This window comes from Capra hircus, chromosome 1, assembly GCF_001704415.2.
Source record: "Capra hircus breed San Clemente chromosome 1, ASM170441v1, whole genome shotgun sequence".
Taxonomy (NCBI): domain Eukaryota; kingdom Metazoa; phylum Chordata; class Mammalia; order Artiodactyla; family Bovidae; genus Capra; species Capra hircus.
This window is the reverse complement of record NC_030808.1, coordinates 9062119-9089213: the sequence shown is the minus strand read 5'-3', so window position 1 is coordinate 9089213 and position 27095 is coordinate 9062119. Positions and strand designations below refer to the sequence as shown.

Below are 27095 nucleotides of genomic sequence, written 5' to 3'. Positions count from 1 at the left end.
CTGAACCAGGGCTTCCCTGGTGGTCCAGTGGTTAAGACTCCACACCTCCACTGCAGGGGATGTTCCCTTGTCGGGGAAGTTCTGCATGCTGTGAGGTGCAGCCAAAAAATAAACTGGTGATCTAGAGTTATATGGTTGTAAGACTTTCTAAATTATCTCATTCTTCACAGCAGTCTTTGAAGTTGGCATATTCTTAATCATAATCTGCAGATGTAGCAACTGAGATTTAAATTAAATAATTTGCCCCGTGTAGTGGGGTGCATTGGAATTTGAACCGAGGCCTATTATAACTATAGAACTCTCTTCACTTGTTTGAGGCTGACTTTTTAGGAAAGTTTTCCTTGCATAATTCAGTGTCACTGGACTTATCTTGTTTTTTCTTCAGTGTAAAATTAAGGGGAATTTGGACTCTTTACTTGTCTTTTAGCTCTGACATTTGTTGCTGCTCTTATAATACCTGACCTATATAAAATGAAAGTTTTAACCTGCAAAGTAGCCAGCCTGTCATAGGATAAATATTGGTTAAAGGGATCAAATAAATATTGGTTGAAGGGATCAAACCTGGGCCATAGCAGTGATAGAGCTAAATCCTAACCACTAGGCCCCCAGGGAATTGTGCTGGAGAAAACTCTTGAGAATCACTTGGACAGCAAGGAAATCAAACCAGTCAATCCTAAAGGAAACTGACCCTGAATATTCATTGGAAGGACTGACGCTGAAGCTAAAACTAATACTTTGGCCACCTGATGCAAATAGCCGATTCACTGGAAATACCTTGATACTGGGAAAGATTGAAGGCAGGAGGAGAAGAGGGCAACAGAGGATGATGGTTGGATGGCATCATCAACTCAATGGACATGAGTTTGAGCAAAGTCTGGGAGAAGTGAAGGACAGGGAGGCCTGGCGCGCTGCAGTCCACGGGGTAACGAAGAGCGGCACAGGGCTGAGCGCCTGAATAACAGTGCACCGGGCCTTGCCTCCCATGTCCTCAGCCTGCCTTTTTGTCCGTGGAAAAAACTTTAGCCAAAGAATAAATTTAATCAGAGAAGGAGAAAAATGAAGAAACAAAGGAAAACAGTCATGACAAAACAAAAATAATTTAGTCACTAAGCAAAGTCAAGGACCTTTAGTTCTTTCTCAAGGGCTATCATATCCTATGAGCTGTCTTATAGATATTAAAACCCCCACCAGGTAGAAGAAGTTTAACTACATGATGACCAGACTGTAGCCACACCAGAAGCTGCCACAATTCCAAGAATTGGCCTTAAGAAAATGGGAACAGACTGACCCTGGAACTCAGATTAACTGTACTTAAAACAACCAAGATGATACTGGTCACACCACCAGTGTCCAATTTCAAGATGACTATCAGAGCTGACTACTGTTTTTGCATATAGCCCTCTCCTTCCATCTATAAAAGCTCTTGCCCACCGATTGTCAGTGCAGGGGAGTCAGCCTTTGGATAGGAGTCTGCTCCCCACCAATTGCCAGCCTCCCAAATAAAGCAAACTTTCCTTACCACCAATAAGTAAATAAATGAATATTGGTTGAATAAGTGGGAATATGCATAATTTATAGTATTGTAGAATTCAGAACTAGCCGTGTATCTAGGGCAGTTTTCATTTCTTCCTGTCTCCCTTCCTCTCTTCAAAAACAATATGAGGATAGCAACTTCTGTTCTCCGTATCATTTAAAGCAAATATAGTTGGAGTCAGAATGCTTGCCACTTGTGTAATACAAATACAAATGCTTTTATATTTTCAGATAAGTGCTGACTTTAAAGCTGATGGACAACAATTGAGTTGCGCTTCTCTAAGGAATATGACCCAAGATCAAATACCATGCTTGAGTTTTGTCCTTGTGCCAGCTCTTACTGAACTAGCTAGTGTGCTCAGTACCTGAGAATCCTGTTTCAGAGCTCCACAGGCTTTAGCTTCTAGTCGATAATACCATTACCGGTGTCTACTAGAGAGGGAGAAATCTCAGGAGGATTTTCAGCAAAATGTCGTACAGAGATGGTTGTGTTAAGGAGTGAAGCTGCCACGTTTGCCTGTCTGCCTGCAGGGCTGCAGTTTGCCTTGTCTCTGTTTAGGTTGCATGCAGTCACTTAAGATTTAGGCTTTATGTGTATGACGGTTTCATTTTAGAAAATACGTTCGTACCATGATTCCCATATTGGCTGAATTCTAGGAATAAGAGTGGGAGGACTTTGTATCTCCAGCTGTATGTATACACAGAAATATACCTTATTCAAAATAATTTAACAGAAGCATGTTTTTAAACTTGATAAAATATCCAGAAGTCAGAAGTTCTTTTTTGTGTGTGAAATACATTCAAAAGCACTGATACTGAAAGATAAAGAACTGTGACTAAAGATATTCATAGCTAGATCAGATAGTATGATTGTAAGTCCGTTAACTTTGTTAACTTCATGGTCAGAAATTAAATTAATCCTGATCTTAAATGTGTATCCTTGGTTACGAAGAGATCTGGCAAGAAGTAAATAAATTTGTATAAATTGTCCCCACTAATAAAAAACCCTTGCTTATTCATGGCAGATAACTGCATTTTCTTCTACCAGAAATACTTTTGCAGAAATAATAGTTGCCTTTTGGCATTATTTAAAATTCTAAACTAGACTCCAGAGCTAGAGAAAACCGCTTTTTAAAACAAGTCCTGTTTGTGTTGTCCCTAATTGCTTCCACAGTGGTGAAATCCTTTTCAGTTTTGGTGAAGAATTAAATGATATGACAACTTGAATAATTAAATGTATTCTTGTAATTTAATTAGTATACCTTAGTAATTAAGGTCTTACTTGGCACATCCATTTATATTAAACCAGATGACTGAGCTAAAATAATCTTAATCCTTTTACCCATGTTTAGCTGGATCCAGAACGAAGTTTATTTGACCAAGGAGTAAAGACAGATGGAACTGTACAGCTTAGTGTACAGGTAATTTCTTACCAAGGTAAGTTAATTTTAGTGTTGTCATTTAAAAATTTACCTCATTTTTTTCTAATATGGGAACTCAGTTTTATAAGTTTTAGATGATTGTCTAAGTTAGTTAATGTGATGTTATAGTTAAATATTCGTGCTTTTCATTATTGTATCTGTCAGGATGAAGCAAATTGTATAACACATTCTGCCTACTTTAATCAGGAAAGGATATATTATAGGATAGTAAATAACAGAATCCCAGGGAGGGCTGGAGGAACATGTGCTAGTTGACTTTCTAAAAATGCCTCAGCCACACTGCAAAACTAGACTGCCAAGGAAGCTGCTGCTCTGCTGGGATCTGGAAAATGCCAGATCTGAAAGCCATCACTATAGCTGCTGAGTTGGAGCTATGCTCCCTTTTCAGTGATCCACATTAGCCAACGGATGGATTGCTTGTCCCCTCTTAACTCATTTCCAAGTAGAACGCTCATGCCAGTAATTCTGGAACCTAAGTCACATCTGTATTCCTGCACGGAAATCTAGTCTCTGCAGTTTAGCACACAGAGAGGAATTTGCAAAGGCTCTGGGGTGACCCAGTCAGCCATATCCACATAGTATTTTACTGATCTTTGCAAATATGCAAGTTAGAAAGTTAGGAAACCATTTTTGGTAGATTGAATTTTAGTTTTTTAAATGGTTGGAATTTCTAACCAAAGTTTTAAACTAATTTTAATCTCTGAACATGTTATTTGTTGTGGTTCAGTTGCTTAGTCATGTTTGACTCTTTGCAACCCCGTGGACTACAGCATGCCAGGTTCCTCTGTCCTCCACTGTCTCCTGGAGTTTGCTCAAATTCATATCCATTGAGTTAGTGATGCTGCGTAACCATCTTATCCTCTGCTCCCACCTTCTCTTTTTGCCTTCTATCTTTCCCAGCACCACAGTCTTTTCCAGTGAATCAGGTGGAACACATTATATTGCTTACAATTATGTTTCACAAATCAAAGTTTTTTTCCACATTATGAAAGTGGTAATTACCTACTTATGATCCTTAATTTCCCCAGAATTTTCCTATTGTTGGAAACAGGAAAGAAAAATCAGTCTTTGTTTTTTATCTTTAAAAGCTTAGTGACCTCTCAGTGCAAGTGTGTTAAGAAGAGTTGACTTGATGAAATTTGATGGGGGATTAACGAATAATTTTTAGGAAAATTTTTTTTCAAAAATTGCAATCTTTTTTTCTCATGAACATTTGAAAAAAGCAACTTCTGTTTACACCACCTAATGAATGAAAGCAGTATATTTTTCTGTAATATAGCTTTTGAGATTGAACTTTACAATAATGAAATTGAGTTTTATTTTTTCTTTCAAGTACACTTTGATTAAATTTTGATGTAGTTTATAACTAAATCAGTGAGCAAACGGTAGCCATTAAGTTGTATGATAGTTTCTTAGAACTGTCATTTTACCATAAATAACTATGATTATTTCATAAAGGGCTAGTTTTAAAACATGTACTTTGTCTTCTAAAAAGACAAGGAGTCAGTAAATAATTTTTAATTAGCTTAGAAAGACTTTTTAAACTTTCAAAGATGAGTAGCTACTCATTTATACTCTCCCTAGTGTAGTTTTAATTTCCTGTTACATGTTGGTTCTTTTTCTCTGTTTGTAAGTAAGGTGTGTGTGTTTGTATGCATGGTGGTGGTGTTCTTAAATTATTTTAGATTTATAGAAAAATTGCAAGTGTAATAAAAGAATTCCCAGATTCCCCAAATGTTAACTTTTATTATTACATTGTTTTATTCTGTCTCTTCCTCATCCCCACATTATTTTTTTAACCTAGTTAAGAATAAGATGTAGACATGATTTTTTTTCTGTCTCTAAATACATTAGTGTGTGTGTTTTCCAAAACAAAGAATTCTTTTAATGACCACAGTTATCAAAATCAGGAACTTAATGCTGATACAAAACTGTCCTGTGATCTACCAAAGTTCTGTTCATTTGTTGTTTTTGTTATTTTATAGAAATCTGTTCAAGTTCTCTAGACATAATGCTAAAAATATTTAACGTGGAGTTTTGCTCTACTATTTGAGAACATATAAACTAAACTAAATTTTGCTGTGTTACTTTCGTGTTTTCACTTAAACTTTTTTTTTTTTAAATCATTGTTAAGGAATTGAACCAAAGCTAAATATCCTGGAAATTGTTAAACCTGCGGAAACGGTTGAAGTAGTTATTGATCCAGATGCTCACCATGCGGAAGCAGAAGCACATCTTGTTGAGGAAGCTCAAGTGATAACTCTTGATGGCACAAAACACATTACGACCATTTCAGATGAAACGTCAGAACAAGTGACCAGATGGGCGGCTGCGCTGGAAGGTTATAGGAAAGAGCAAGAGCGTCTTGGGATACCCTATGGTAATAAAATACGTAATAATTATGTTAGGTAGAATAATATTTAGGCTTGACATAGAAGACACAATGGTGAATAAGTTTAAATATAGAACTTTTAGGAAATAAATAGATTTTCTGTGTATCTTTTTTTTGGACTGTTAATACATGATGGTGCTGGGAATACAATGATACACATTTTTTAAAAAATCCTGCCCTTAGGGCATTCATAATTTAGAGAGAGAAACAATAAATGAAAAGAAGTAGTTTCCATAAAAGTGACATATTTTAAATTGTCAATAACTGGTATAAAAGGAACATATTACTAGAATCTCAAAGGGATCATAGTGATCTGGGGGAAAATTGGGAAAGAGTTTATTGTAGACAAGGAAACTTCTGGACATTTGAGACAGGAAGTGTTTATGCAAAGCTGAGAGGTGGGAGTGTGCTGAGTAGTAAGAAGATATAGTGGGTGAGGAATTATTCTGTACCATTATAGAACTGATTTTGATTGATGCAGCTGACAATTGAAAATAAATGTGGCAGTGGGATGTGATGTAAGTTGGAGTGGGTAGTTTCTGTGTGTCTAGGTAATAACATTTAGGTTAGAAATGTGGGAACAGAAAGAAGGAGATGAATCAAAATAGTGATGAGACTGATCAGCTGGTTGATGGATTGCATGAGGCTAGAGAGGGGAGAGTCGAATACTTATCTAACTTCTCAAGCTCAGGTGACTAGGCTATAACAATATTGATAAGAATTGGTTACATCTTCATATTTCCTGAGCTAGGCACCATGGTAAATGCTAGGCTTTCAGTGGTGCATAAGAAAGACAGTCCATGCCTTCTAAACCTTTGTGGGGAAGGTAGGAAAGTCTGGTATTGGAAAGATTTTTCAAGAGAAAGTGTTGATAGTGCTTGATTTTCAAGAGTACATATTCAGTTGAGGGTCACCAGAAAGTAGTTTCAGGGGCACAAGATTTGGACTGGAGATAAAGGTGTTTGTTATCTGGGATGAAGTCACATTGAGTTTGTATTTAAGTCATAAAAAAGTAGGTGTAATCTCTGGTGGAGAGAGAGAAAATGAATGATAACACAGTGCTAAACCTTGTCAACATTCAGGGTTGAGGAACAGGACATTGGGGAGACATGAAATAGCTTACCAGATAGAAGAAAAATAAGAATTGTACATATATAGTGCCATTGAAATTGAGGAGTTTTAGATGGTCATAAGTCTCAATGCTGCTGAGAAAGTCAAAGAATGCTGGCTGAGTAGTATCTACTAAATTTGGTCATCAGGGGCTCATTGGTGAATTTCAATACAAAATAGCTGTTGGAGATACAAAACTGAATTATAAGAAATAAACATTGCAGAAATGGAAAAAACTGAATATTAACTTGGTGAGGGGGCATTTCCTACAAGGTAATCATGTGTTTTATTCTTCCATTTGGCTCACTGGAGAGCAATTGTGCATTTTGTTTTTTCTCAATAAAATTCCAAACTAACTGATGTAGAAACACGTGAACCCATCAAATTTTAGATTAAGGAGTTGAAAAGGAGCTAAGAAGAAAATGGAGTGTAAGCATCTTTTTATTTCATATAATGAGTTCACTTACTTGCGGGGGGAAAAAAAATCCTGTCTGGATCTTATCTGTGTTTTTGTGTGTGTGTTGACAAGTTAACTGTAAATTGTAATATCTAAGATGCAACTAGGCTAATGGTAATATGTTTGTCTTTAGATCCCATACAGTGGTCCACAGACCAAGTCCTGCATTGGGTGGTTTGGGTAATGAAGGAATTCAGCATGACTGATATAGACCTCACTACACTGAATATTTCTGGAAGAGAACTCTGTAGTCTCAGCCAAGAAGATTTTTTTCAGCGAGTTCCTCGGGGAGAAATTCTCTGGAGTCATCTGGAACTTCTTCGAAAATGTATAAAATTGAAACCATTATCTTATTTGCGTTATAACTTAAGTTTAATTGTATTTCTTTATAACTTTGTTTTCATCTTAATTGTTCATTGCTAACAGCAGTAATAATTAACATTTATTGTGTAAGGCTGTGATGTGCTAATATGTATGTATAATCTCATTTAATCTTATACCAAAGCCAGAGATCATTACTTTCCTTATTTCTTCAGATAGGAATCTGAGGCTTAGAGAGCCCCCACAAGGTTATAGAACTAGGGTATGGCAGAACCAGGATCCAAACCCAAGCAGACTAACACTAGACTCCAAGTTCTGTTCTATCCAAGTAAGATTCTGTGCCTTGCAATTAGCTCTGTTCATATATTCTAGTTGTTGACTTCTGGTTCATCAGTCAGTTCTTTCATTGATGCTTATCTTTTAGAAATTTACGATTATTTGTTCGCAGATGGCTTCTCTCGTCCTCTTCATTATGGGGATTAAATATTTTAAAATTTCTTTTAGTCGAATGGGATTTTAAGGGAGAAAGGGGAGTATGCAACCCACCATCTTGAATTGGAAGCCACTGGTTACAGTGTTTCTATGTTGTTCAACAGACATTATTTTGATGATTAAAGCTGTCCAACCAAAAGAGCTCAAATATATGTAAATTGTTTTGTTTGAATTTTAATCCATGTTATATTTCAGTGACTGTTAAAATATTAGTAGTAACCCATTCCCTGACATTGTTATATAAGTCAGAAACTCTGACCAAAGAACATATTTTTCAGAATGAGTGACTAGGACATGCTGACTTTGTGTTTATAATCACTGTGGATGAAAATATAAATGGTAGCATTTCATCCTACTGTGTATGCAATTAGGGAACAGTTCTGGTGGAGGGATTTTTCAGTCATTTAATGCTTAGGATTTCATCTGCTGTTGAATAAGAAATAAGCTCAGTGGAGAGGCTTTCCTTCATTGTTTTATTGGCACTATCTTCTCTTGTATTGGTTCTATTAAATATTAGGAGGAAAAGTATCGAAAAGATTTAGTAGATTCATTACATTTACAAGGTTTATTTATAGTTTCAGTTCCTATTAGATAAATAAGTTGAATGTTCTAGTTGAAAGTTTATCCTTGGTGTCACAGGTTTTCTTCTCCGTAGAGCTTTTTAGATGAGTAAGGTAAATTCTGAAATATTTCAGGTTTTTAACATGTGAGTCAGGTTTACAGAAACATTTTCTTGTAGGAACTCTCAAGACTAGAACAAGGACAGTGTTTAGACTGCAGTTTGGTTTTTCTCAAGTTCATGATTTTTGCTGTCTATCCCAGATCTGCACTTTGTTGTTTCTCTCTGGCTCTCCTAGGGCTTCTCAAATGTTAAAGCTCCCTCAGAGGATTTTCCCAGCACAGGGGGCTGTGAGAAATCTTATGTATCTTTCCATCTTCCTGCAGTAGAATGGGTCTTCTACAGAGGAGCTCTGCTTTGGAATTGTTTTGTTTACAAAAGTAACAGCCCCGTGGCCTACATGAATATCTTAAGGAATTCCTTGCTTATCTGGCCATGATTCTTTGCTCTGCCTGGCAAAGAAATTCCACTGGGTTTGAAAATCTAATTCTCAGAATCTGGGAATGGGTAGGGTGATATGTAAGGCTATGTCTGGTTGACTTTCTGTAATTCACAAGCCTAGCTTCTCAGAACAGGTTCCTTGGGACACAGTCTAGCTCTCTGGACCCTCTTGTAGAGTGAAGTCTATAGCATGTCCTTAGTAACCTAGCATTTACTATCTGTTCCTGAGTGATTTATCAAGGAGAAGCAGTACTGAACAGACAGACCTCCTTCTTTAAGTATTTGTGTTAGTTTCCCACCCAGGCCACCAGCCTCCTGCAGTTTTCCTTCTAGTGAAACTTGATCCAAGTCCTACCTTACATGGAGAGGATAATTAGGAAATGTTCCAGGAGTCCCAGCTCTCTATGGTGTCCTTCTTGGTGTGAATATGTCTTCTGTGGCCAGAGGCACAAAACTCAGTTTGCTGAGAGTTTTCTTTGGGACAAAGAATTGCCTTATACCTTCAGTGTTCAGAGTTTGCATAAAATTGCTCCATACACCCTAGAGCTTTTTCCCTTAGGGCTCTGCTTCCTTTATGCAGGACCAGGGTTTGAGGGCTGGAGAAGGAATTTGATATTTAGAGTGTCTGTGTGGTCTTGGACCAGCCTTTCAAAAGCCCCTCTGTTTCTGTGTTCTGCCTTCTGTTAATATCTTGAGAGTTCCCAGGAAACACATCAAACTACAGGGCTGAGTGGCTGATCTTAACAGGTTGGTAATAATGCCCGTGCCATGTAGTGCTGACTCTTCTTTGTCTCTTTTTAAGCTAGGGTACTGTGTTCAGTCACAGTCAGGAGTTGAACAGTTTCATTTCAATAACACTTTGCCCTTTCAAGGTACTTTTATAAAATTTGGGAGGAATATACCACAAATATAAAGCATGAATTTTTCTTCAGGACAGTTGTCCTTGAGGAGAATACTCAGAATTATGAATCTGGATAAAAGAATAGTGTCTTCAGCTTACTGAAAGTTAACTATATTTCAGGCATTGTGCTTCTTAAAAATATTTTCCTTTAATCCTCACAACAGCCTCATGAAGTGGTAGGTGGGGGTATCTCATTGCATTATGAAGAAATATTAGTTGAATAATTTACTGTTGTCATACAGCCAATAAGTTAGTGCTAAGACCAGAACCCAGATCTGAGGCTAGTCTCACTTGTTTGCTTTCCCAAACTCGGGACCCCCAAAGAAAGCTCCCATCTGACAAGTAGGAGTCGGATCTCTCTTTAGTTTGCCGGTCCTCTTCAGCTCTGTGCTTGGCATTGGAGCCTGGTGTGGCATTCTCAGTAGAACTGTGTTAGGATCCCAGGCCCCAGGACTCAGCTCGGTACACAGATGACTGCTGGTGGGTACAACTTAAGTTGGAGAGAGAAGCATCCAAGTCTGTGATGGGCACTAAAAAGGCTGAAGGGATATAGACTGGCAAGTGTAACTCTTATCTGAGAGGTGAAGAATAACATTTCAGTAGGAAATAGCAAGGGATGAGTAATGAATGGTTCTCCAAATGGTTATATTAGGGCCTTTTACACTGTAACTCATGGGGGTTTTTGTTTGGTTTTGGAGTTTTTTTGGCTGTACTGTGCAGCTTGTGGGATCTTAGTTCCCCATCCAGACTGAACCTGGGCCCTTGGCAGTGAGAGAGTGAAGTCCTAACTACTGAATGACCACGGGGGAGTTCCCTTCACTATACCACATTTGAGACCTGGATTTGTAGACGTGTTAAATTACTTAGTTCATTTGTGACACAGAGAACAGCTGTAATTCCATTGAAAATTTAGCTACCTATCTTTAGAAGAAGTATTCTAAAGTTAAAGCAGTTTTTTTTTTAATGGGTATTTGATCGTGCATACACCAAATTGTGATGATCTCTCCAGTCATCTTGAAAGAGCCTTTTTTAATGAAGAAAATGTATCTAAATAATTTCACTCTGGTGATCTGATCTTGAATATTTCCTGTTTTACATAAAGCCTAAATAAATAGCTTTATAATAGATATTTTCAAACCCTGATCCTCTGAACAACTTTTCTGAACATTGAATTGGAGCTTTCTTTCTGTTGCATCTCTTAAAAATATCTATTCCCTGTAAAATGACTGTGAAGTATTTTTTAGGTTCTTAGGCGAATAAGTTTCAATTATTTGATGTTTTGCTTTTTTGTTCGCTTGGTTTTTGTTTTAATCATGGAGGGTGGTGGTTATTTTTTTTTTAATTGAATTTTACTGAATTGGAGTTTGCATTTGTGGTTTAAATGAAAACAAAAAATTTTTATGTGTGTTCTTCAGATGTATTGGCAAGCCAAGAACAACAGATGAATGAGATAGTTACAATTGATCAACGTGAGTATTCATGTGCCCATAATATAGGGTTGATTTATCAATAAGACATGTTCCATTTAGTACTACAAGGTAGTAAAAACAAAAGCTAATTTATAAATTTTGTATGAAATATTTTAGATATACAAAGACATTAAGTGCAACCAACATCTGCATATACCATAAGAGATAAAACTTTGTATGTTAAGTAGATCCCATTTTAAATGACTGCCCTGAATTTGAGGTTTCTTATTCTATGCATATTTTATATTTTTGTGAACTTTTATAACCATGAACACGTTAGGGCATTAATTTATAAATGTATAAACTTTGGGGTAAAGATGGTGATATACTGTGTGAACATCATTGAATGAGTATCTGTAAGAATGTGTGTGAGATTCTCTGGTTGTGATTTCGTGGGATTCTACCCTTTCAACTTTACTGGATATTACTAAAGTTTTTCTCGAAATGGTGGTATGTTTGTAGTCCTGTCAGCAGTGGAACATGAATTCTCATTTGTCCTCATTCTCCAAAATTTGATAAACCATCTCTTACAAACAAATATTTTAAAAAATTAGATTTTTTAAAACTTTATCTACTGTATATACATCAATAAGTTTTTCCAAAATAAGGAAACCAACTTTTATTCACTTAAGATTCATAAACAATAATGCAGACATTATACCTTATCCTCTGAACTTTTGTTGAGGTAATTAGGCATCAGTTAAACTAATTGCGTTTTATTTTCTTTCAGTAGTTTTTTCTCTGTCTGTACTGGAAAGAGAAAAAAAAAATTTCCCCTTGTCTTGCTTTGCAGCTGTGCAAATTATTCCAGCATCAGTGCAGTCTGCTACACCAACTGCCATTAAAGCTATAAATAGTAGTGCAAAGGCAGCTAAAGTACAAAGAGCTCCGAGGATTTCAGGAGAAGATAGAAGTTCGCCTGGAAACAGAACAGGTATTTTTGCATTGTCATCTGATATTTATAAAATTTGTCAAATTGTGTATATTTTATTTCACTGTATGAAAATGTGACTTTTTCTCTTCTGGGACTCCTATGATTCGAGTGTTTGGTCATTTGACATTGTCCCAGAGGTCTCTGAAGTTGTCCTCATTTCTTTTAATTCTTTTTTTCTTTTTTCCTCTCAACTTCATTTATTTCTACCATTCTATCTTCTACCTCACTTATCCTATCTTCTGCCTCTGTTATTCTACTGTTGGTTCCCTCCAGAGTGTTTTTTATCTCATTTATTGCATTATTCATTATTGATTGACTCTTTTTTTATTTCTTCTAGGTCCTTGTTAAACCTTTCTTGCATCTTCTCAGTCCTTGTCTCCAGGCTATTTATCTGTAACTCCATTTTGTTTTCAAGATTTTGGATCATTTTTACCATCATTATTCTCAATTCTTTTTCAGGTAGACTCCCCATCTCCTCTTTTGTTTGGTTTGGTGGGCATTTATCCTGTTCCTTTACCTGCCGAATATTTCTCTGCCTTTTCATCTTGTTTAGATTGCTGTGTTTGGGGTGGCCTTTCTGTATTCTGGCAGTTTGTGGTTCCTCTTTATTGGGGAGGTTCCTCCCTGTGGGTGGGGTTGGGCAGGTGGCTTGTCAAGGTTTTCTGCTTAGGGAAGCTTGTGTTGGTGTTCTGGTGGGTGGAGCTGGATTTCTTCTCTCTGGAGTGCAATGAAGTGTTTAGTAGTGAGTTTTGAGATGTCAGTGGGTTTGGTGTGACTTTCGGCAGCCTGTATATTGAAGCTCAGGGCTATGTTCCTGTGTTGCTGGAGAATTTGCATGGTATGTCTTGCTCTGGAACTTGATGGCTCTTGGGTGGTGCTTGGTTTCAGTGTAGGTATGGAGGCTTTTGGATGAGCTCTTATCGATTAATGTTCCTTGGAGTCAGGAGTTCTCTGGTGTTCTCAGGATTTGAACTTAAGCCTCCTGCCTCTGGTTTTCAGTCTTCTTCTTACAGTAGCCTCAAGACTTCTCCATCTATACAGCACCGATGATAAAACATCTAGGTTAATGATGAAAAGATTCTCCACAGTGAGGGACACCCAGAGAGGTTCACAGAGTTACATGGAGAAGAGAAGAGGGAGGAGGGAGATAGAGGTGACCAGGAGGAGAAGAGGGGGAATCAAAAGGGGAGAGAGCCAGCTAGCCAGTAATCACTTCCTTATGTGCTCTCCACAGTTTGGATCCCTCAGAGATGTTCATGGAGTTATACAGAGAAGAGAAGAGGGAGGAGGGAGACAGGTGGCCAGAAGGATAAAGTGGGGAATCAAAAGGAGAGAGACAGATCCAGCCAGTAATCAGTTCCTTAAGTGTTCTCGTCATCCGGAACACACAAAGAGATTCACAGAGTTAGAGAGAGGTAGAGAAGGGGGAGGGAGGACACAGAGGCGACCTGGGGGAGAAAAAGGAGAGTCAAAAAGGGGATGGAGCAATCAGGCCAGTAATCTCACTCCCAAGTAAAAATGGGTACTGACGGTTGGGTTCTTAAAAGTACAAAATTGATAACATACCAAAAAGCAAAGATTAAAAGTCTAGAGTAGGTTAAACTCTCAAAAATACAATATTAAAAAAATAAAGTCTCAAAAATTATAAAAAATATATATGAAGTTTGCTTTAAAAATAGGGTCTTTTTTTTGAAAGGTAATAGTAGGTTATAAAAATGAAAATTAAAGGCATAATAGAGAACTTAAAAATAAAATACATTTTTTTAATTTAAAAAATGATAATAGTAAAAATATATCTAGGAATTTATCTGGAGCTGTTGTGGGCAGTTTGGGTCAGTTCAGATAGTTCCTTGTTCAGCTTATACTTCTCAAGATCTGTAGGCTCCTTCCAATGTAGTCGGTGCTAACTACAGGGTTTTAAATCTGTTGCACCTGTCACTTCCAAAGTGGTTCCCTCTATTTTAGCTGCTTCTTTTTGCTGGTCTCTTCACTGTCTAATTTCTGCCCTGACACAGGGGCGGTGGTGGACACTTTTTTAGGCTCCCTTGTTCAGTCCTGCTGTAGGGAGGGAGGGACGCTACAAACAAATATCACTGGCGTGTGTGGGGAGTACTGGCAGTGTCTCGGCCACACTGGGTTTGCCCCTGCTCACAGCATGTGTGCTTTCCCAGTCTACACTGCTCAGGCTCTAGGCTGCTCTGCAGGGGAACTGTCTGAAGTGGGCCCTGGGTTGTGTGCACTTCCCAGGTCTAAGCCACTCAAGTTCAGGTACTCACAAAGGCACAGACTCGGTTGGGCCTGCGTTTTGTGCCCTTCCCAGGTCCGAGCAGCTCAGGCAACCAGGTGCTTGGCGAACACACACTGCCCAGATGGGAGCTGTGTTTTATCGCTTCTCCCACCCCAGCCTCTCAGGTGTGCCATGTGTCTCCTCTGGGGAGCTGATCTCTGGCTGTGACCCTCCCTGCGGATGTCAACCATCCAGGATCCCAGTAAGTCTTGGTTAGCAACCGGGAGCCTGCTCACAGTTTGGTAGAGAATGCCGTCTCTGGGGCCGAGTTTGCCCCTTGCCTTCCAGCTCTGGCTGGCACCTGCCTGCCTCCCTGTCTCCAGCGAGGGGTGGGCCGGTCCAGAGCCGGCTAGCTCTCCTCCGGTATTCGCTCAGTCCTTTGTTCTGTGAGCCGGCCGGCAGTGCCTTAGGATAGAGCTTTTCCAGGGAAAGTTCTCTCTCTCTTTTTTTTTTCTCTCTCTCTTTGGCTATCTCACAGTCTGGGTTGCTATCTCATGTTTGCTCCCTCAGATTGCCCTCAGGTCATTCAGGCCCGTTCCTTACCCTAAACAATGCAACCCTCTCCTCCCTGTTCAGCCCCCACTTGCTGTTGGCGGGTTCCAGCGTCTGGGCTACTTCTCCGCTGGGAGTTGCCATTAGGCACATAATCTGTGAGTTTTATATACTGGCTACTTCTCCGCTTGGAGTTGCAGTTAGGCATGTAATCTGTGAGTTTTATTTATTTATTTTTCCTCCTGGTTATGTTGCCCTCTGAGATTGCAAAACTCCCCACAAATTCACAGGTGAGAGGGTTTCCTGGTGTTTGGAAACTTCTCCTCTTTTAAGGATGGGTCTCCGTCCCTAACTCTTTTGTCTCTCTTTTTATCTTTTATATTTTGTCCTGCCTCCTTTCAGAGACAATGGGCTGCCTTTCTGGGTGCTTGATGTCCTCTGCCAGCTTTCAGAAGTTGTTTTGTGGAATTTTCTCAGTGTTCAAATGTTCTTTCCATGAATTTGTGGGGGAGAAAGTGGTCCCCCCGTCCTATTCCTCTACCGTCTGAGGACTGCCCCCTGGACTTTTTCTCTGAAAATGCTTAGATAGTGTTTGTAAAAAGAAGTTTATGTTTTTTATGTGGCTGAGATATGAACCAGAGGACCTGTTTGTTGTCTTTTACCCTCTGAAAATCCATAGCATTATGGTCAGTGCTTGTCATTCTTGTCAATTTCTAGGAAATAATGGCCAGATCCAACTGTGGCAGTTTTTGCTAGAACTTCTTACTGACAAGGATGCTCGAGACTGCATTTCTTGGGTTGGTGATGAAGGAGAATTTAAGCTAAATCAGCCTGAACTGGTTGCACAGAAATGGGGACAACGTAAAAACAAACCTACAATGAACTATGAGAAACTTAGTCGTGCATTAAGGTAAGCATTTTAAAAGTATCAATCAGTCGTTTCTAAAAAATGGCTTCTTATTTGTATAAACATTGTTATGTAATGTTAAATTACTTGACTTATGTTTTCTTTATATAAATAAAAAAACTAAAAATGTTCACATTCATGTTAAAAATTACTTCTTAAAAGGTTTCTAGTAGTAATTTGAGATATGTAGAATTTTTTAAAAGATGATTCTAGATTATTTGTTTTTATCTGATTAAAAACATTCACCACTCTGTTTAAAACCAGCATATTTAATCTTTAAGGTTTCTGGTTTTTTTATTAACAGAGATGCTTCATTTTGGCATAGGTGCATTGAGTGTCTGTAAACTCTAGTAAATACATAGATACTGTCAATTTCTATAATTAGATGCAAAATGTTAACCCATTTCTCTGTTTTTCCTTCCCCCTAGTCAGCCTAAATCTGAATATTCAAACTTTTTCATCAGTTGAGTTGAAATAGAATAATTATTTATAATTTCTCATAAATGGTATGAAAGTTTTGATGTAATTAATGTCAGAATTTATGCTTACTACAGTGATGGAAATTCAGTATGTGCACTTAAGTATCTGAGAAGTATGAATTATGTCCATTTTTTTGGAAGAGTCAATTTGATAGAGCAGTTCTGTGAATTTCACACAGTATGATTTACCTCTCATCATTAACACATGCAACCTTTCTATCCCCTCATTCCATTGTAATTATATAATTATGTGGAATACTGGTCAAATCAGTATTCCTTGTTATAGGGTCGTGACATTCAAGTACTGTTACCTAGTTTATCATGATAATTTTTCTTTTCCACAATGACCATTTGTTTTCCTTAGCATATATAAGTAACTAAGATGGTTTATTTTCAGTGTACTTATTACTCAGTGTCAAACACTTTGCTAACTATCTAAAGATCCTTTCTGTGTAATCAGAATTAAAACTGTCATTTTTGACAGCTGATGTGATTGTGTACATGCTGCTAAGTCACTTCATTCGTGTCCGACTCTGTGCGACCCCATGGACTGCAGCCACCCAGGTTCCTCCATCCATGGGATTTTCCAGGCAAGAGTACTGGAGTGGGTTGCAAGTCTCCTCAAAATTACATATGAATTATTAGAATTAATAATTAAGATGTCACTTGTCTGCAGTTGGCTTGTTTCAATGCAGTAGCTGCCTGAATAAGTTTTCATAGACTTGACAAGATGATAATAGAATTTATATGTGAATGTAAAGTGGCGATGGTCAGGGAGGCGTAGTGTGCTTCAGTCCACGGGGTCACAAAGAGTCGGAAACAACTGAGTGACTGAACTGAACGGATAGAGTGTCCTGAGAACCAGGACGCCTGAAGAAGATTATCAAACTGGACAGACTTGCTCTACAGGATATAGAGACTCACTGTAACAGTAAGACAGTGTGCCGTTTGCTTGGGATAGACAGAAGACCCAAGATTAGAACTGATAACCTGAATAGAACAAAAAATATAGGAACATTTGATTTAAAGATGGCAATAGGGAAGCGACCTACATTTCAGTCAGTAGTGCTGGGACAGTTGACTATCCATATTGACTCCCTTCTTAGCATACTGAAAATCAATTCTATGTAACTTGCAGCTCTAAATTGTGAAAGTAAAATAGGGAAGCATCTAAGTACCTTCTTGACTTTCAGTTCAGTTCAGTTCAGTCACTCAGTCGTGTCCGACTCTTTGCGACCCCATGAATCGCAGCACGCCAGGCCTCCCTGTCCATCACCATCTCCCGGAGTTCACTGAGACTCACGTCCATCGAGTCAGTGATGCCATCCAGCCATCTCATCCTGTCATCGCTTTCTCCTCCTGCCCCCAATCCCTCCCAGCATCAGAGTCTTTTCCAATGAGTCAACTCTTCTCATGAGGCAGCCAGAGTACTGGAGTTTCAGCTTTAGCATCATTCCCTCCAAAGAAATCCCAGGGCTGATCTCCTTCAAAATGGACTGGTTGGATCTCCTTGCAGTCCAAGGGACCCTCAAGAGTCTTCTCCAACACCACAGTTCAAAAGCATCAATTCTTCGGCACTGAGCCTTCTTCACAGTCCAACTCTCACATCCATACATGACCACAGGAAAAACCATAGCCTTGACTAGACAGACCTTAGTCGGCAAAGTAATGTCTCTGCTTTTGAATATGCTATCTAGGTTGGTCATAACTTTTCTTCCAAGGAGTAAGCATCTTCTGATTTCATGGCTGCAGTCACCATCTGCAGTGATTTTGGAGCCCCCAAAAATAAAGTCTGATACTGTTTCCACTGTTTCCCCATCTATTTCCCATGAAGTGATGGGACCAGATGCCATGATCTTCGTTCTCTGAATGTTGAGCTAAGCCAACTTTTTCGCTCTCCTCTTTCACTTTCATCAAGAGGCTTTTTAGTTCCTCTTCACTTTCTGCCATAAAGGTGGTATCATCTGCATATCTGAGGTTATTGATGTTTCCCGGCAATGTTGATTCCAGCTTGTGCTTCTTCCAGCCCAGCGTTTCTCATGATGTAACCTGCATATAAGTTAAATAAGCAGGGTGACAATATACAGCCTTGACGTACTCCCTTTCCTATTTGGAACCAGTCAGTTGTTCCATGTCCAGTTCTAACTGTTGCTTCCTGACCTGCATACAGATTTCTCAAGAGGCAGGTCAGGTGGTCTGGTATTCCCATCTCTCAGAATTTTCCACAGTTTATTGTGATCCACACAGTCAAAGGCTTTGACATAGTCAAGAAAGCAGAAATAGATGTTTTTCTGGAACTCTCTTGCCTTTTCCATGATCCAGCGGATGTTGGCAATTTGATCTCTGGTTCCTCTGCCTTTTCTAAAACAAGCTTGAACATCAGGAAGTTCACGGTTCACATATTGCTGAAGTCTGGCTTGGAGAATTTTGAGCATTACTTTAGTAGCATGTGAGATGAGTGCAATTGTGCGATAGTTTGAGCATTCTTTGGCATTGCCTTTCTTTGGAATTGGAATGAAAACTGACCTTTTCCAGTCCTGTGGCCACTGCTGAGTTTTCCAAATTTGCTGGCATATTGAGTGCAGCACTTTCACAGCATCATCTTTCAGGATTTGAAACAGCTCAAGTGGGAATTCCATCACTTCCACTAGCTTTGTTCATAGTCCGACTTTTTAAGGCCGACTTGACTTCACATTCCAAGATGTCTGGCTCTAGATTAGTGATCACATCATCATGATTATCTGGGTCGTGAAGATCTTTTTTGTACAGCTCTTCTGTGTATTCTTGCCACCTCTTCTTAATATCTTCTGCTTCTGTTAGGTCCAGACCGTTTCTGTCCTTTATCGAGCCCATCTTAACATGAAATGTTCCCTTGGTATCTCTAACTTTCTTGACGTGATCTCTAGTCTTTCCCATTCTGTTGTTTTCCTCTATTTCCTTGCATTGATCACTGAAGAAGGCTTTTTTATCTCTTCTTGCTATTCTTTGGAACTCTGCATTCAGATGCTTATATGTTTCCTTTTCTCCTTTGCTTTTTGCCTCTCTCCTTTTCACAGCTACTTGTAAGGCCTCCCCAGCCAGCCATTTTGCTTTTTTGCATTTCTTTTCCATGGGGATGGTCCTGATCCCTCTTTCCTGTACAGTGTCACGAACCTCATTCCATAGTTCATCAGGCACTCTATCTATCAGATCTAGGCCCTTAAATCTATTTCTCACTTCCACTGTATAATCATAAGGGATTTGATTTAAGTCATACCTGAATGGTCTAGTGGTTTTCCCTACTTTCTTCAATTTAAGTCTGAATTTGGCAATAAGGAGTTCATGATCTGAGCCACAGTCAGCTCCCAGTCTTGTTTTTGCTGACTATATAGAGCTTCTCCATCTTTGGCTGCAAAGAATATAATCAATCTGATTTCGGTGTTGACCATCTGGTGATGTCCGTGTGTAGAGGCTTCTCTTGTGTTGTTGGAAAGAAGGTGTTTGCTATGAGCAGTGTATTTTCTTGGCAAAACTCTATTAGTCTTTGCCCTGCTTCATTCCACATTCCAAGGCCAAATTTGCCTGTTAGCCCAGGTGTTTCTTGACTTCCTACTTTTGCATTCCAGTCCCCTATAATGAAAAGGACATCTTTCTGGGTTGTGTGTTCTAAAAGGTCTTGTAGGTCTTCATAAAACTGTTCAACTTCAGCTTCTTCAGCATTACTGGTTGGGGCATAGACTTGGATTACGGTGATATTGAATGGTTTGCCTTGGAAACGAACAAAGATCATTCTGTCGTTTTTGAGATTGCATTTCGGACTCTTCCGTTGACCATGATGGCTACTCCATTTCTTCTGAGGGATTCCTGCCCACAGTAGTAGATACAGTGGTCATCTGAGTTAAATTCACCCATTCCAGTCCATTTTAGTTTGCTGATTCCTAGAATGTTGACGTTCACTCTTGCCATCTCCTGTTTGTCCACTTCCAATTTGCCTTGATTCATGGGCCTGACATTCCAGGTTCCTATGCAATATTGCTGTTTACAGCATCAGACTTTGTTTCTATCACCAGTCACATCCACAGCTGGGTATTTGTTTTTGCTTTGGCTCCATCACTTCTTTCTTTCTTGCCTTTAGTAGATGAGAAAAGACATTAAATAGAACCCAGAAGCACTAACCTAATGGAAAAGATCAATAAATTGGACTACATTTAAATTAAGAACTTCTGGCCATTAGAAACCATCAAGAGAGTTAAAGTCAAGCCTTTTATATCTGATGTAAGACTCTTACCTGGAATAATTAAAGAACTCTTACAGATCCATAGGAAATTAGGAAAAATTTAGAGATTATCCAAATGGCCAGTCAGTTTGCTGACAAAGGCCCATCTAGTCAAAGCTGTGGTTTTCCAGTAGTCTTGTAGGAATGTGAGAGTTGGACCATAAAGAAGGCTGAACGCCAAAGGATTGATGCTTTAGAACTGTGGTGTTGAAGAAGATTCTTGAGAGTCCCTTGGACTGCAGGGAGATCCAACCAGTCCATCCTCAAGGAGACCAATCCTGGGTGTTCATTGGAAGGACTGATGCTGAAGCTCCAATACTTTGGCCACCTGATGTAAAGAGCCAACTCGTTAGAAAATATCTTGATGCTGCAAAAGATTGAGGGCAGGAGGAGAAGGGGACAACCGAAGATGAGATAGATAGATGGCATCACAGACTCCATGGACATGAGTTTGAGCATGTTCCAGGGGATAGTGAGGGACAGGGAAGCCTGGCATGCTGCAGTCCATGGGGTCGCGAAGTGTTGGACACAACTTATTGGCTGTACCGCAATACATCCAAGAGTGGCTAAAATGAAAATAATTGCTTGTACCAAGTGTTGGTGAGGATATGTAGCAGTGGGAATACTTCTACACTTTTGCTAGGAGTGTAAACTGTGACCAGTAACCTAGCAGTTTATCTTGGATTTACCAGACAAAAATGTACATATATATTCATATGGATTCTTACAGCAGCCTTATGTATAACATCCCCAAATCAGAAAGGGCTTCCGCAGTGGCTCAGTAGTAAAGAATCTGCCTGCAATGCAGGAGACACAGGTTTGATCCCTGGGGTGGGAAAATCCCCTCGTATGAAATGGCAACCAGCTCCAGTATTCTTGCCTGGGAAATACCATGGATAGAGTAACCTGGTGGGCTGTAGTCCCTGGAGTTGCCAAGAGTCGGACACAACTGAAGTGATTGAGCATGTAAGCATGCACAAAATCAGAAACCACCTAAATATCTTGCAACAATAGAGTGAATAAGTAAACTGTGATATACTATAGAATACTGTGGATCCATGAAAATGCACTGATATGGGTGAACTTCAAACATAATATTCAGTGAAAAAAATCCAGACCCAAAAGAGTGTATACTGAATTCAAATAGTATCATGCAAATAACAGCAAAACTAAATTACAACACTTACAGATGCATGTTTGGGTGATAAGAATACAAAAGCAGCAATGAAATTATTGTCATGAACGAGGATTGTGCAACCTTCTAGAGCAAGGGAGGGGTGATGATTGAGAGGGACTGTGGAGGAGCTGTGGGGTACGCGCAGTGTTCTGTATCCTGACCGGAGTCATAGTTAACAGGTGAATGAATGTTCACTTTATAATAAGTCACTGAGCTGTTCACTTAAATCAAAATGCCTACAGTATTTTAACTGGATGACAAGCTGTTGGTAGTTTGTGGGCTGAGTTATAATTCTGTATTAATGTAGTTGACAAAAAGACACAAGACTATGCCCAATGTGTTACATCTCCTACTGGGAAAGTGGACATAGCCATTATACTTTAGCTGTTCTGGAATTAGGGAAGATGACAATTTATTGCATGTAGTTTTTTGTTCATGGATTTTTGGTTACACTGAGTTACTTTTATAATGAAGTCCTACTAATGTGATAGTTATACCACCTGTACTTTCGCACGTAGTTTGTCTTGTAACAGCTCTTCATCAAATGAGGGCAAATGCACACAAGTGGGCAGTACAGTTTTAAGATAAAGTCTCCAAAGTCTGCCAACCCAGAAGTCTTGACTTCCCTTTTTCCTGTTCATTGGAATTGGCAGTGCACGTGTGTGTTTGTGTGTTAGTTGCTCAGTTGTGTCAGACTCTGCCACCCCATGGACTGTAGCTCACCAGGCAGTGCATAGGGGTAAACAGTCTTTTCCAAAGTGAGTATAATTCCAGTCTGTTTTATATCCATAAACCAGGCTTCTAGAGTGATTTCCCCGAGTGTGCCTGTGTAGCTTTAGAGACGTTGTTTCTTTATGAAGTCCTCTTTTCTGTTTTTCTGGTCCTCTTTCTTTTTTCTTTTTCTTTTTTTAAACCCTTCTGCTTACAGTTTTGAGGCTCCCCTATTGGTTTGGAGAATTTCTCTGGAAGGAGAGCTTTTAATATATTAAAATGATAAAGATGAAGGCATAGATATGTAATAAAGCATTTTGTACAAGACAGAAAAATGGACATTCCAACAACCAGAGTATATATATATATATTAAAATTTTTTATTCATACAATATGGGTTCTTAATTATCACCATAGCTTCTATTTTATAGTAGGCTATATGTGCCATTCGTTGTGTGCTAAGCACTTTACAGAGATAATCCTTTTAATCTTCAATAATTCTGTTAGGGTCCATAGTTTTTAAAATCTCATTTTATAAATGAGGAATACAAGCTTAGAGCAAACAAATGTGGCTTTCCTGTAGTCACCGGAAAGACGTGAGGTTTTGAATCTTGGCACTCTGATTCAGACTCCTTGTTCTTGGATTCTGTTACTGCTCCTAAGGTTTTTTTTGTTTTGCTTATAATGTTTATTTTTAAATTCAGTGTTGCAGCATAATTTTTGAGAATATGTTTTTAAGATTTAGTACATAAAATTTTAGAGTACTTAGCATTGAAATTTTAGTGAATATTTTAAAGTTTCTTTGGATAACAGTGTTAAATATTTCTATATAACCTCATTGTTAGTTCCTGTTGTGATAGATATAATACTAGGTTTCTGTTTATGGAATAATCTGTGCAGTATTGTAAGAAGTCCAAATTTAAAAAAAATTTTTATATGGTCGTAATGCCGTTTTCTCTTTTTAAAGGTATTATTACGATGGGGACATGATTTGTAAAGTTCAAGGCAAGAGGTTTGTCTACAAGTTTGTCTGTGACTTGAAGACTCTTATTGGATACAGTGCAGCAGAATTGAACCGTTTGGTCACAGAGTGTGAACAGAAGAAGCTCGCGAAGATGCAGCTGCACGGAATCGCCCAGCCGGTCACAGCAGTAGCCCTGGCTGCTGCGTCCCTGCAGACAGAAAAGGATACCTGAACCCAGGACCTTCTGGGAGTCCAAGGTCTTTCTTAAAATGTTAGAGCAAGCATTGCTCTTCCCTTTATTACTGAATTTGAATCTTCTTTTATTTCTAGACTGTACAATCTGATGCATGATTTTTTTTATAAATATTTCATACTCTTGTGAATTTGGATCTTTTTACTTTGAGCATATATTTTAGAATATGTGTATGTTAAACAATCACCACAATGTCTTTAGGCTGGTTCATTGTGGGATAGTTTGTTAACAGTCAGAAAAGCTAAACTGGTCAGTATTAATGTCTAGCCCTACCAAAAATAGCCAGTAGCATCTGAGGATGAAAAATAAATGAAGCATCTCCAGGAAACAGTCTGGCTTAACTATTAATATTTTTGAAAATATAACTGTTTCCCCTCTCTGCTGCTTTAGATGTTGCTTTACATAAAAACCAGAAAATGGAATTTTTCACAGCTGAAGCATGTATGCCTGTTTCATCTAATCAAGCAGAGCTAAAGTAATCATATCCAATAAAATTATAATATTAATAAAATTACTAAGAGTATCATGTTATTAAAATAATTTATGTATTTGCAAGCAAAAGACAGTAAAAAAGACTGGCAGAAGAGCAGTGCTGAAGAAAGAGATCCAGGTTTAAATCTGGCTTTACTCAAAAGCCAATTTTAAGGATTTACTGTATAGATTATTCATAATGTCAGGCCAAGAATTTAAATTATTACAAGAGAGACATTAAATCCTAATAAACCAACTATTAAAAAATTCTCAGATGATCTCTGTTTTTCCTGTCAGAGATTTAAAAATCTGAAAAAGTATACCTCAACCAGAAATAAAATTTTGGTTTAGTTTGGTTTGTTATGGCTCCCTTTTTTTAAAAATTAATTATCCTATAGTGCTCGTTTATTATACAAAATAGCTTTCCTCATCTTGTGTTTCTGATGAAGACTTTAAATCAGTCAGCAGTACTTGATCTTTCAAGACATGAGTAAATTACTTGCAAATAGTTCTAAAAGGAAAATTTGACCTCCAATACAGGCAGTCTTCTCTTAAAATTTCCCATTTATTTAATTTTTTCCTTTGAATATTACATATGTGAGTGTACAAATATCTGTATACATATCCAGTTGGCCATCTTTATATATATATATACACACACACACACACACATATATATGTACACACATATAAACAAAGACATAATATTCAAAAGGTGATATTTCAAAACTCGCTTAGAAATCCTTTAAAAATTAAATAATTCTTACATACATGAAACTCTTTTCCTGCTACAAGCCAACACTGAACAGAAATGGCTAGAAATGTCTTTTTCTTACTTGCTTTGCTTGGTTTCCTTACTTTTTTTCTCTTTGCGTTTTAAAGTATTATGCACAAATCATGATATGAGATACTTTAATCTTCTTATAGCAGAAGACTGATTCTCAAATATTACTCTATGTACCTTCTCCCTCATCATCTCCTTTAAGTCCATCCCCTAAACAGCTTTATAAGAGCTCATTTAGTGCATTTAACTAACTAGGAGGAAAGGGCCACAGTAATGCAAGGAGCTATTGTTGGCAGTTGCTGCCCCCCAGTACTAAATAGTGGTTTGGAAAGAACCATAGGAGGCAGGGATCTTAGGAAGAGAGAGGAGGGGGAGGTGTGTACGACCTCCTTTTCTGATAACTTCAGATCATAATATTAAGTGTTACACTGTGGGACTACAACATGTTATGTCAGTTCACTCATATTGTTTCATGTCAAAGTCCTTTAAGAACAAGCAGTAGAAAGAATAAAATCTGTAATTTCCATTTTTACCTTTTTATAAACACAGAATGGACTGACAAACTATTAGTTCAGCTTGGATGCTGTGATTGCAAGAATATCAGAGTAGAATAGCAATATGATACAGATGTTCTAGTTCAGATGACAGGTAGCTGAAAAGAGGATTTTTCACCATCCTCTTATGGCCTGGGAAGTTGACAAGTCAGTTACAGTTTTAAAATAATAATGATAAAGTCTACTTTTCTGTTATATTATCAAGAGCTTAAAATTATTGACTTTTGACTTAAAATACTTTGAGGGAGACATTATGTTAAAGTTTTAGCCAAGTTGACAGATTTCCGTTATATATATCTCCGCTATGTGTGTGTGTATTTTAAGGCAAGGAATTCTCCTAGATCTCTAAAAATCAGTCTATTATTTCTTTTTTATTTTTTCCCCTGTGTTCCTCAGATACCTTAAAAAAAATTCTTTTCACTTTCTTCCTTTTGCAGTTTTTCTTTTATTCCTTGTTATCATTTGAACAATCAGTTCTCAAACACAATCTGATGCTGTTTCTTGTTTCTTCTTTGGCTCTCTCCATCACTTTATGCACCATAAGCAATGAGACTAATATTCCCAGTTGATTCAAGAAACTTCCGTTACTTTGTCTCAGCTTATAAACTGTCTGTTGTGCTTATTGAGGTTGCAGTTATCAGAAGCCAAGTAGTCTTGTCTTTTATTGAAAGATAACTTGTAGTTTGGAAGAAAATATAACTTATGCTATTCATTCTTTGCTCTGATTTTATGGATAAATAAATCTTTCAGAGGATGAAAGATAAAATTATTGGTTATTTCTATACCATTTAAGTATAAAAATAATGAAACCTTCATTTTTGTTGTAAAACTTTTTCCACATGAGATTCTCATTGAGCCAATTTTTATACGTATCTTGCTAGCCTGAAGTTTAGGAATTTGTGTTGGCATCAGAAAATCAAACAGATCAGGGAAAATTGCTGTGTGGTTGATTGCCACATGCAATGACTCATCACATTTATTTTTGTGACAGTCCATGTCAGTTAATTAGGAAAGATTGTTTTTTTGCCCCTGATAAATGGTGAAATTCAAGTATGATATTTCTCTAAAGGGTTGTGCCTCCAAATATTTTTGGTGAGGTCTGCTGTTTTTCATATTCATCATTTTATGCTACTGCCTTTTAAAAAGAACTAATGTATCTTTGAAATAGCACAAAAATGTTTTAAATTTCATAATTTCAAAATAACCTGTGACTAACTTAATGTCTTCATATCTAGAGGGTATAAAAATATTGATATTTCAGTAATATTTCACTCGCTGCCAGGAAAAAATATTCTCAATCTTTTGTAAGAGGGAGGAAGATTTTTGCATACATTTTTACTCTTTAAATAAAGACACTTATACTGTCATAATAACAATTATGTATTTCTTTGTGAGTTTTTTTTGTAATTTTACATAAGACAGTTATTTTCTATTTTTACTCAGATAAAAAAATATTTGTGCATAAAATGTAAAAATAGTAAAATGATAAAAATAAAACTATTATACAGTATATTTCTGTGTTTTTTAGAAGTTTTTTTCCCCAGCATACAGATAGTCTCAAATTCCTGGGATATTCAGTTCCTGGTTAGATGAAAATGTGACAGTTCACATCTGGTGTATTATACATGTGATTCCCATATACTTTACTTA

At 37.9% G+C, this 27095-nt stretch overlaps 1 protein-coding gene across 4 annotated transcripts in view; it reads left to right on the top strand.

Moving 5' to 3' along the window:
* GABPA (GA binding protein transcription factor alpha subunit) overlaps window positions 1–26821 on the top strand; it is a 40351-nt gene extending 13530 nt beyond the window's left edge. For all 4 annotated transcript variants that reach the window (XM_005674733.3, XM_018050922.1, XM_013965498.2 and 1 more), the window contains 7 exons: window positions 2886–2970; window positions 5110–5355; window positions 7068–7262; window positions 11124–11177; window positions 11971–12111; window positions 15608–15800; window positions 23387–26821. In XM_005674733.3, the coding sequence (XP_005674790.1) occupies window positions 2886–2970; window positions 5110–5355; window positions 7068–7262; window positions 11124–11177; window positions 11971–12111; window positions 15608–15800; window positions 23387–23615 (1143 nt within the window). In that variant the 3' untranslated portion in view covers window positions 23616–26821. The remainder of the gene's footprint in view (window positions 1–2885; window positions 2971–5109; window positions 5356–7067; window positions 7263–11123; window positions 11178–11970; window positions 12112–15607; window positions 15801–23386) is intronic.